Consider the following 12,261-nt stretch of genomic DNA (forward strand, 5'->3'; position numbering starts at 1 on the left):
CTAAAGATGTTCTTTAGTCCCGGTTCAAAAGGGTAACGGGCATATTTGATCTTTAGTCCCGGGTTGTGTTACCAACCGGGACTAAAGATGATCTTTAGTCCCGGTTCGAATGCTGTCAGGGTCTGTCAGGCCCTCCCGGTATCTTTAGTCCCGGTTGATAACACCAACCGGGACTAAAGATGTTAACTTTAGTCCCGGTTGGTAATACCAACCGGGACTAAAGATCCCGGTGATCTTTAGCCCCGGTTGGTGCTACCAACCGGGACTAAAGTCCCACCCCTATATATATGTCTTCTTCCTCCTCCAGCTGCCCGAGCAAGCTTCAAAATTTCTTCAAAAAAGAGGGGAGGTCATGCCAAAATTTCTATTGAATTTATTTTGGTGATTACATACAAATCGGAGGTGCCTAAAAGGTTTGCAACTTCATCCTCCAATGTTTTTTTTGTCATACTACATTTGCACCTATGTTTTGCACACTTTTTTTGTCTCCAAAATGTAGTTGTAAGTTGATGAGAGAGAAAATGTGTGTGGGGAAGAAAGAATATATAGAAATTTAGTTCATTTGCTAAACAAGGTTTTATAAAATAGTTGAGAAGGAAAACTCTAGTGAAAGTTAATCTTAAATAATAGAAAACAAACTAAAATGAAAATTAAAAGAAGTAAAACACATTAAAATTAGTTTATTACTTAACAAATAGTTTTTAAGAATTATTTGGTGTAATATTTTATGATTTTTGTATGAATAAAGATATCTTATAATTATTGTATGACTGTCATTATTGTAAGAATAATTATTTGTGTACGGTTTTTTTGACTCATGTAGATGGATCGGCAATGGATGTACGCTGACCGGCGGTCCAAAGAGTTTATTGACGGCGTGCACTATTTTTTGAGAGTGGCCGAAGCTAACAGGAAAAGGGGTTTTATTTGTTGTCCATGCAATAAGTGTAAGAATCAGAAGGAGTATTCTGCATCCAGGACTATTCATTTCCACTTGTTTGAGTCGGGGTTCATGCCAAGCTATAATTGTTGGACATCCCACGGAGAGCAAGGTGTTGAAATGGAAGAAGATGAAGTGGAAGACGACAATATTCCGGACTTTGCTCAATTTGTTGGATTTGAAGGAAATCAAACGGGCGAGGAGGAAATAGCTGCTGATGGTAACGACGTTGCGGATGATCTTGGTCAAATGTTGCAGGACGCCAGGGAGGACTGCGAAAGTGAAAAGGAGGCCCATAAATTGGACAAGATGTTGGAGGACCACAGAACTTCGTTGTACCCAGGTTGCGAGCAGGGGCACAAAAAGTTGGATACCACTCTGGAGTTGTTGCAATGGAAGGCAAAAAATGGGGTTAGTGACAAGGCATTTGGCGATTTATTGAAACTCGTCAAGAACATTCTTCCGGGGGGAAACAAATTGCCCGAGACAACGTACGAGGCTAAGAAGATAGTCTGCCCGTTAGGACTGGAAGTTCATAAGATTCACGCATGTCCGAACGATTGTATCCTATATCGCGGTGAGGAGTACGAGAACCTAGAAGCATGCCCTGTTTGCAAAGCACTACGATACAAGATTAGACGGGACGATCCAGGAGAAGTTGACGGGCAGCTAACAAAGAAGAGAATTCCTGCTAAGGTGATGTGGTATTTCCCTATAATACCACGGCTAAGGCGTTTGTTCAGGAACAAGGGGAATGCTAGAATGTTGCGATGGCACGCTGAAGAGCGTCAACAGGACGGGATGCTGAGACACCCCGCCGATGGTTCGCAGTGGCGAAACATCGATAGAAAATTTAAAGAATTTGGAAAGGACGCACGAAACATACGGTTTGGTTTGAGTACGGATGGCATGAATCCTTTTGGAGAGATGAGCAGCGGCCATAGCACTTGGCCCGTTACGATGTGTATCTACAACCTCCCCCCCTGGCTATGCATGAAGAGGAAGTACATAATGATGCCGATTATTATTCAAGGCCCCAAGCAACCTGGTAACGACATCGACGTGTACCTAAGACCACTGGTCGAGGATCTTAAACAGTTGTGGAAGAAGGAAGGTGTCCCCGTGTGGGACGAGGACAAACAGGAGGAGTTTAACCTACGAGCGCTGCTGTTCGTAACCATCAACGATTGGCCTGCACTTAGCAACCTATCCGGACAGTCCAACAAGGGGTACAAGGCTTGCACTCACTGTATGGATGAAACAGAAAGTACGTATCTTAAGCACTGTAGGAAGGTTGTATACATGGGTCATCGTCGATTCCTTGCAGCAAACCACCCGGTACGGAAGAAAGGCAAGCACTTCGAACATAAGGCCGACCACCGTACGAAGCCTAAACATCGCAGCGGGAAAACAGTGTTTGCTATGGTTAAAGATCTTAAAGTAGTGTTCGGAAAGGGCCCTGGAAGCCAGCATATAGAGAGCGAAGATGGTCACGCGGCGATGTGGAAAAAGAACTCTATATTTTGGGAGTTACCATATTGGGAATTCTTGGACGTACGCCACGCAATCGACGTGATGCACCTCACTAAGAACCTTTGCGTAAACCTTCTTGGCTTCCTAGGTGTATACGGAAAGTCGAAAGATACACTGGAAGCACGTAATGATCTGAAGCATATGGAACAACGCGGCGACCTTCACCCGGAACCAAAGGAGAAAGGAAGCCATTACTTGAGTCCAGCCAGCTACACTCTTAGCAAGGCAGAGAAGGAAAGTATGTTTGAATGCTTGGAGAGCATAAAGGTACCGTCTGGATACTCCACGAATATCAAGCGAATAATAAGCACGAAGGAGAAGAAGTTCACAAACCTAAAGTCTCATGACTGTCACGTGTTGATGACACAACTGCTACCAGTTGTAATAAGGGGTATCCTTCCAGACAATGTCCGGGCAACAATAACAAAGCTATGTGCATTCATGAACGCAATTTCGCAGAAGGTCATCGATCCGGATAGATTAGATGCCCTTCAGAATGAAGTGGTGCAATGTCTCGTCAGTTTTGAGTTGATATTTCCACCTTCATTTTTCAATATAATGACACATCTGCTTTGTCACCTTGTGAAAGAGATCCGTATTCTCGGGCCTATGTACCTACACAACATGTTTCCTTTCGAGAGGTACATGGGCGTTCTGAAGAAGTATGTTCGTAACCGTGCTCGTCCAGAGGCAAGCATCGCCAAGGGTTATGGAACAGAGGAGGTCATCGAATTTTGCGTAGAATTTATCGAAGACCTTCGCCCAATCGGGGTACCGGAATCACGCCATGAAGGGAGACTACGGGGAAAGGGAACTCTCGGAAGGAAAGCAATTATGACGGTAGACAACAATTTATTCCGTAAAGCCCATTTCACTGTTCTGCAACACTCTTCATTGGTAGCTCCTTACATCGAGGAGCACTTGGCTCTAGTTCGCGCCAGGAACATCGGTAAGTCCGATGTATGGATTACACGGCATCACATTGATACTTTCCCCGCGTGGCTACGACAACATCTCATGGGTAACGAGTCGATCAACCAACAACTTGCCTTCCTGGCGAGGGGACCGTCTGGGTCGATCGCGACATTCCAGGGATATGAGATCAATGGGTACACATTCTACACGAGAGCCCAAGACATGAAGAGCACGAACCAAAACAGCGCTGTTCGTGTCGATGCCATGGGACACGATGGAACAACTGCCACGTATTACGGTGCCATCGAGGACATATGGGAACTTGACTATGGTCCTCTCAAGGTTCCTCTGTTCCGGTGCCAATGGGTTAGGTTGACTGGTGGAGGCGTAATGATTGATGACAGTGGGATGACAACTGTTGACCTTAACAAGGTTGGATACTCGGACGAACCTTTTGTCCTTGCCAATGATGTAACGCAAGTCTTTTTCGTGAAGGACATGTCTAGCAAAGGAAAGAAGGGCAGAGGGCCTGATGAGCCTAAGCGTCAAGTGGTTCTCCCAGGCAAAAGAAAAATCGTCGGAGTTGAGGACAAGACTGACGAGGATTACGATCAGTTGGATGGGCAACCCCCTTTCACGGTGACGATTGACCCTAGCATCCTCCTATCAAATGAAGACACCCCTTACTCACGCAGCGATCACAAGGAGGGAACAATAGTGAGGAGAAAGTACGTGCGGTCAACCGTCACCGCCGATGTAATGCCGTAATTATTGTGTACACGATGTAAACTATTTTGGATGTATTGATTATCCATATAAATCAATTGATGTATGGCATATGTTAATTACGCACGATTATTAGAGGTTTCAACAAGTTCAAATCATGTATATGCTAGTTATATGTGATACTTACAATTTTTAAAAGTTTTAAATCACACAGGTGGCAATTTCATATGTACGTTAATTAGAGTTTTTAACATTTAATTTACTAGCATTCATATGCTAATTATAATTGACTATTGTATTTTTAAAAGTTTTAAATCACGCAAGTGGCAATTTTATATGTTAATTAGAGTTTTTAACATTTAATTTACTATCATTCATATGCTAATTATAATTGACTGGAGAATTTTTAAAAGTATTAAATTTAATATATTTTTAAAACTATCATTCATATATTAGAGTTTTTCACAATTTAATTTACTATCTTTCATATGCTACTTATATATGACTATTCGAATTTTTAAAAGGTTTAAATCATGCATGTGGCATTTACATATGTTAATTAGAGTTTTTAGCATTTAATTTAATATAATTCCTACGCTAAGTATATATGATGATTACAATTTTTATTAATTTTAAATCATGCAGTATGTACATACATATCTTAATTAGAGTTTTTACCAATATAATAATATCATTCATATATATGCTAAGTATATATATATATATTGGAATTTTTATTAATTATAAGTCATATATTTGCTTATTACGATTTATCCACTTAATTTATTACAGACAAAAATAATTTTTCGAAGTAATTGTCATTAATCTTTAGTACTTTAAATAATGTTAATGCATTAACTTCTATTTTATAAACACATATGTAAGAGAAAATCATATGCAGTGCTATAATCTTTAGTCCCGGTTCTTAACCCTAACCGGGTTTAAAAAGAATTTCGAAATAGCGGGAAAAGATATTTACTCCCGGTTGTTAAGAACAACCGGGACTAAAGATATCTTTAGTCCCGGTTGTTCTCAACAACCGGGAGTAAATATCTTTTCTTTACTCCCGGTTGTTCTCAACAACCGGGACTAAAGATATCTAATGTAGGGTTTGTGTAGGGTTCTAATGTACGACATTTACACTTAGCATACATGACTTAGATTGTTAAAACATAAATGTCTCGTGACTTAGCAGATGTTTCTTGTATCAACAGATGGCTGACCGCGATGAGGAACAGATATTGTACGATACAATCGCGGAGGGAAGCAGCCAGTACTGGAATGAAGAAGAGGGGAACGAGGATCCAAACCAGTACTTGAACGAGGAAGGGAACGTGGAGAGGGATGCGGAGGGGAACCAGCAGGGGCACGTGGAAAGGGATGTGGAGGGGAACCAGGAGGAGGAGGCTAGTGGTAGTCAACCCTCCGTTGGACAGAAGAGGGCACGCGGGCAACGAGGTGCAGCGAAGAAGCTTGAGGGTCGGCACATCATAACGGAAGTGGAAGAAGATGGACGTCCTAGTGCCCCGGCCGAAGCCGCCAAGAACTATGTACGTCACAGCGGTTGGGTTGTGCGGGATAACGTGCCTGTCAGTACGGTGTACTGGCGAAGAACAAGGGCACGAGGAGATCATGAGAGCTTTGTCCCAGATTCGGAGAAAGAGATGCTGTGGACCACAATGCTCGAGACATTCACCCTTCCTGCGGGTACAGAGGACAAAGTGAAAAGGTGGACTCTGAAGAAAATGGCAGAACAGTTTCAGAGCTTCAAGGGAGATCTGTACAAGAAGTATATACTGAAGGGGCAGACACCGAACTTCGACACATTCCCAAAGCTAAGGGATCACTGGGACGAGTTCGTTGCATATAAGACAGGTGAACAAGGGCAGGCGATGATGGAAAGAAACAAAGAAAATGCCGCCAAGAAGAAGTACCATCACCACTTGGGGTCAGGAGGCTATAGCGTCGCGATGCCGAAGTGGGAGGAGATGGAGGCTAGCTTGATTGAGAGGGGTATCGAACCGGCAACAGCCAATTGGCCGGAACGATCGAAGTTCTGGTACTATGCTCACGGTGGAACGCTCAACCCAGCTGATGGCTCACTGGTATTCGGCGTTCAGATACGAGAGGCTGCGCAACGACTAACAGATGCAGTGGAAGCCTCCTCTCAGGGCACGTTCCGACCCGACAGAGATAGGGACGAGCTGACACTCGCCCTGCAGACTCCAGAGCATCCAGGACGAACACGAGGGAAAGGGGTGATTCCTTGGAAGATTGGTTTCAAGGAGGACATCCACACGTACAGGAGTCGGATGAGGAGCAAGAGAGATACCGAGGCGAAGATTGCAGACCTAGAGTTCCGGGTATCGAGCTACGAACTCAACATGCAAGAGGAGGTGGCAAGGAAGGTTGATGAACGCATGGCCGCACATCGGTCCCATGATCCCCAGCCGACCATTCCTCCTGCAATGGTGAGCCCGTCAGGAAACCGTAGCAGCTGCGCCTCAACGGGGCAGGTAGGATCGCAGAGCATGGACGCCATGCAAACACAGGACGAATCGACCTGTCCCGTTGATGACATCACTCAGCGGACACCATGTGAGCTGCATATTCCTTTCAAGAACTTATCAATAAAGGTAAGATTTAGCCATTCCGCTAGTTCCTGCTTATATATGTTGATTACTAATAAATAATCTCTCACAACATGAAGGTGGCGTCGGGCATGGCCATCCCAACGGACCCTTCAGGTACTTACCACTGCAGGCCGATTCCAGCAGGATACTCGAAGGTCGAAGTTGAGTTGGTCGAAGGCGCGTACGAGGACCTCGAGCTGGATTACCCTGGAGGAGACGGTGAGACGCATCTACGAGACACAAGCCATGCCATTATTCTATGGCGCAGGCGGTACATCATCCTCCCTGGGCGACAAGCGGCGTCTCGTGCACCATCTCCTCCGGCTCCGCCATCTCCTCCTCATGATCCTGCACCGTCTCCTCCTCATGCTCCGCCAGCACCGTCTCCACCTCAGGCTCCAGCATCGACTCCTCCTCAGGATCCTGCACTGACTCCTCCTCGTGCTCCTACACCTACTCCCCCGCAAGCTCCTCTTCCGGCACCTTCAAAGTCAAGGGCCCCCCCAGCTGCACCGCCTGCCCACACAAGGGCAACGAAGAAGGCGAAAGTTGACGCCGACAAGAACAAGGACCCGGGGTACGATTGCACGCAAGAGGAGCTTGACGCTTACGTTGCATCAGAAGTCAAGAGACAATTCAAGCCTCGAAGTCCAGAAAAGAAGATTCCTATAGACCCCAGTGTCAGGAACTTCTTCAGGGGTATGTCTGCATCTGCCAAGGAGGCCATCAAGCTATCGAACTATGAGCGAACGCTGAAGAAAGCATCTTCTGGAAAGTCCAAACCAGTCCCTCAGCTTGGAGAGCAACCAAAACAGGAGATCGAGCCGTTGGTTACCGGTAAAGAAATGACGATAGAACAATTTATTACTGACACCGGTCTAACTACGGATCAATTGCTAGGAGTCGCACCAATCGAAAAGGCGGAAGTGAAATACATGTACGAACTCGGTAAACCGCTTGTCAAGCCTGAGCTGCTGCAGTCCCTACCCACACAAATGTACAAATTCCATCAGCTGTACATGGAGATGAGCGCCGCCGGTAGAGAGATGATCGGAGCGAGGATCAGGGACACGGACTTCTTGCAAGGAGATGACATTCTCTGGATCAATTTCAAGGGAATCTACGAACTATACCAGCTGGACGCCCTCGACGTCTCTATTATGAGTTGCTGGATTTTGTAAGTATATCGTTCGGTTAGATTTCTTACTATACGTCTCCTTTAATAAATTAGGTCCTTGTATATAAGTAGACTATAGAAAATAATATACTCCCTTTTATCGTTGTAGAATGGAGATTCAAAGGGCCCGACGGCGGAGGGTTTTCGATACTGGATTCATCGACCCTCGGAGAGTAAACGTCGCATTGCTCGACCAATATCCACAAGAAACAGAGGACAATCTCGTCCATCTCCTGAAGGCGCAGCATTACAAGACGTTCATACTGTTGCCATACAACACAGAGTTAGTTTAATTTTACTGTCTTCCTACATACCAAATTTCATTCCCGTACGAACTTGCTAAGTGTTTCATATGTAATGCATCCCACGCACATTGCAGATTCCACTGGGTGCTTTTACTCTTCGACCTGGAGGCCTGCACCGTCAACGTATATGACTCAATGGATAAAAAAGAGTCTACGTTTGACAAGGTTTTCGAACTTATAGACAGGTACCGTCATAAGTTCCTTTGTTAATTAAGAAAATCTTGTTATGTTAATTGCTACTACGAATCATAGCTTTAAACTCCATGTAGGGCTTGGTATCGGTTCCGTCATTTGGTCCGCGGCAAATGGAGAGAAAGACTTAGGCGGAAGTTCAAATTTCCTGTGAGTACACATGCTCTATATTTATATTTCTCCGATTCAAATACATACAAGTGTATATTAATTAGATCTCTCGTTGTTTGTCATTTATTTGTAGTGCGCAAAGCAAAAGCAGGGAAATAACTTGTGCGGCTATTACGTGTGCGAGTATTGCCACTGCCTTGCAAACCAAATCATCACCACAAGAGAGCTCGATGTACGTACAAATAAATTCAAAATTTCATTACGTAGCGATTTCTTGTTTAATTACTAATCAATTTCATACATTCATATAGTTTATTCGCATGAGGGATAACCTGACCACACACAAGGAATTTATCACGGCGGTTCAAGAACAACTCATGGGATTCATCAACGAAGAAATCCTTAATCCCAAGGGTGAATTCTACTACGACGGAAACACAATTCACCGGTCCTTAGCTTCTGAGCTAGCAGCGAGTACTACTACGTCGAAATGATAGCTAGCTAGCTAGGACATATAATGGATTGTAATTAATACATGACTACATATGTTTCTATATGCATGTGTACACATTTTCTATAATGTAAATATATTTTGGTCATATATATATATATCTATATACATATGCATTAATTTGCATAACATATATATGTGTATAAATACATATATATTATGCATGTATATACATATAATATAATATAATATATATATATATACATATATATATATGTATGCATATATATGTATTGAAACATATATATGCATGGTTTATATATATATATATATATATATATATATATATAAACTATATATATATATAAACCATGCAGCAACAGGGCCATGCAAAAAAAAATGGTCAGCTCGATCTTTAGTCCCGGTTGGTAACACCAACCGGGACTAAAGATGGCTCAGCCGGCCACGTGGCTGAGCCATCTTTAGTCCCGGTTGGTGTTACCAACCGGGACTAAAGATCGATCTTTACTCCCGGTTATTTCACCCGGGACTAAAGATAGCGATCTTTAGTCCCGGATTGGTACTCCCGGTTTGGAAACCGGGACTAAAGGGGGGTTACGAACCGGGACTACAAAGGGTTTCTCCACCAGTGATGATGTCCCTCTGCTCCTACTTCCCCATCTACCTCGACAACAAGGATGCCCAGGCCGACGTCGGCGACGTCGACGTCCCCGGTGTTCGTCACCTGCAGAGGTCCTGGCTGCCGCAGCCGCTGCTCGACCTGGACATGCTCTTCACGAAGCAGTTCATCGAGAACGGCCGCGAGGTGGTCAAGACCGACGGCGTTCTGATCAACACGTTCGACGCGCTGGAGCCGGTGGCGCTCGCCGCCCTGCGGGACGGCACCGTCGTCCGCGGGTTCCCGCCGGTGTTCGCCGTCGGCCCGTACAGCTCGCTCGCGAGCGAGAAGAAGGCCGCCGACGCAGATCAGAGCTCGGCGCTCGCCTGGCTCGACCAGCAGCCGGCGCGGTCAGTGGTGTACGTCGCCTTCGGCAACCGTTGCACCGTGAGCAACGACCAGCTCCGAGAGATCGCGGCGGGGCTGGAGGCGAGCGGCTGCCGATTCCTGTGGATCCTCAAGACCACGGTGGTGGACCGCGACGAGGCCGCCGCGGGCGGCGTCCGCGACGTGCTCGGCGACGGGTTCATGGAGCGCGTGAAGGGGCGCGGCATGGTGACCAAGGAATGGGTGGACCAGGAGGCGGTGCTCGGGCACCCGGCGGTGGGCCTGTTCCTGAGCCACAGCGGGTGGAACTCGGTGACCGAGGCGGCGGCGGCCGGCGTGCCGCTGCTGGCGTGGCCGCGGGGCGGCGACCACCGCGTGGCGGCGACGGTGGTGGCGAGCAGCGGCGTCGGGGTGTGGATGGAGCAGTGGAGCTGGGACGGGGAGGAGTGGTTGGTGAGCGGGGAGGAGATAGGGGGGAAGGTGAAGGAGATGATGGCCGACGACGCCGTGCGGGAGAGGGCGGCCAAGGTCGGCGAGGAGGCGGCCAAGGCCGTCGCGGAGGGCGGCACGAGCCACACGAGCATGCTGGAGTTTGTTGCAAAGCTCAAGGCTGCTTAATTAATTACAATGCATCTAAAGATAGTACAAGTACTATAGTACTACAAGCTCGTAGTACAAAATAAAAGCGTGCATGCATGCAGGCTGAGTCGTTGGGTCTTGATGAGTGGGTGCACGTTCGTGTGTCGTGTCTGTATACTCCGTGTCACGTGAAGTTGGTTGATTCTCACTCCCTTTGTTCGAAAACAAATCAATCTACTACGACATATAATAAACCAACATTGGCTGCCATGGATATATGGATGAAGTTAGAGCTTATTATACCTCCGTCACAGAATATATAGACTTTTATTTTTACATAATACAATTATTATATTAAGACAGTAGATAAAATGAAATAAGAAAAAGGTTGTGATTGAATGAAAAGTGAAGATAGGTAAAAGAATTTACTAATGGAGGGTTGTGATTAGTTGGGAAGAGAATATTGGTAGAGAAGTTGTATTTTAGGATTGAGAGAATAGATTTTGTGTCATGTGTACTTTTTTTTTAAGTTTTTCTATATATTTTCAACAATTTGTTTTCTAAAAATTTAACAGATGTAACATGATGTAACTACATTGTAACTTGCATATAACTATAATTTAACTTCCGCGTAGTTTTGAACCGTTAGATTTTGTTGCACAATGTGAGAGGATGGAAAAAATCACAGCGCACACATGTGAACACATGTGAGAGGATTTACTCTCACTTTCATGGAAATAGCATGCAACAAAGGGACTTTTTTTTTAAATTGTGTAAAAGTCACGTTTGTAAATACATCATGATTGTACTACAATCACAAATGTATAGGCGGTCTCAATTTTTTGGGAAAAAACGAACCATTTAGCAGTTTAGAAAATGTACTAACAGAAAACAAGAAAGTTGTACTCCCTCCATCCACAAAAGTTACACCTATTACTTTTGTCACCAAGACTAATGTCACGCCCGGAATTTCTATCCAAAATTCCAAACGCTTAAATGTGTGTGAACCCTCGTCCAGGAATCAGCCGAGGCACACAATAACAAATTGATAATAGAGTACAATTATTACTCTAATTAATAAGCGAATAAAATGTCATTACAGAGGTAGATAGTTCCTCTCAATCAATAAGGATCTAAGCAGCGGAAAATAAATAAACGGCGCAGACGGCTCTACTCCACAGGCAGCTTGACCAAAGCTACACCTATTCCTCCACTCCATCAGCCTCATTGTAGAACTCTTCCTCTGATGAATGATTGCAAGGTGAGTATATGACATACTCAGCAAGCCACGCAGCAAATATGCAAGTGCACAGGATAACAAAGGATGGCATAATAGGGTTGCATTTGCAAAAGCAGCATTTAGCAAACATTTGAGAATTTGATAAAACAGTTAAGTAATTAAACAATATTAATCCAACGCTATACAACATACCCTGTTGTATAGGCCCAACCATTCTGAACAACCACCCCGGCTGCACAGTTCTATCTCCAAACCAGGAATATACCATTCCAAACCAGGAGCTAAACAAATTATTACCAGTTTAAGCATCTTTTACAATGATGAGAGGTGTGAGACTAATCACGAAAGACATTGTTAGACCCGCCCATAACCGCGGGCACGGCTATTCGAATAGTTTTACTCTGATCAGAGGTGTACCACTGTACCCACAAGACACAACCCCACATCATGTCA

At 44.8% G+C, this 12,261-nt stretch overlaps 2 protein-coding genes across 2 annotated transcripts; both read left to right on the forward strand.

The window, feature by feature from the left end:
- The first annotated feature begins 285 nt into the window (after positions 1-285).
- On the forward strand, positions 286-4,246 carry LOC112939402 (uncharacterized). Its single transcript, XM_066311901.1, has 2 exons — positions 286-413; positions 824-4,246. Exon 2 carries the CDS (start codon positions 824-826, stop codon positions 4,154-4,156), a length of 3,333 nt encoding a protein of 1,110 aa, XP_066167998.1. The 5' UTR covers positions 286-413; the 3' UTR covers positions 4,157-4,246.
- Positions 4,247-8,358: 4,112 nt separating this feature from the next.
- LOC9270077 (UDP-glycosyltransferase CGT) lies at positions 8,359-10,867 on the forward strand. The gene is made up of 4 exons (XM_026026574.2): positions 8,359-8,414; positions 8,499-8,571; positions 8,666-8,764; positions 8,844-10,867. Exon 4 carries the CDS (start codon positions 9,636-9,638, stop codon positions 10,605-10,607), a length of 972 nt encoding a protein of 323 aa, XP_025882359.1. The 5' UTR covers positions 8,359-8,414; positions 8,499-8,571; positions 8,666-8,764; positions 8,844-9,635; the 3' UTR covers positions 10,608-10,867.
- The last annotated feature ends 1,394 nt before the right edge of the window (positions 10,868-12,261 follow it).

This window comes from Oryza sativa, chromosome 6, assembly GCF_034140825.1.
Source record: "Oryza sativa Japonica Group chromosome 6, ASM3414082v1".
Lineage (NCBI taxonomy): Eukaryota > Viridiplantae > Streptophyta > Magnoliopsida > Poales > Poaceae > Oryza > Oryza sativa.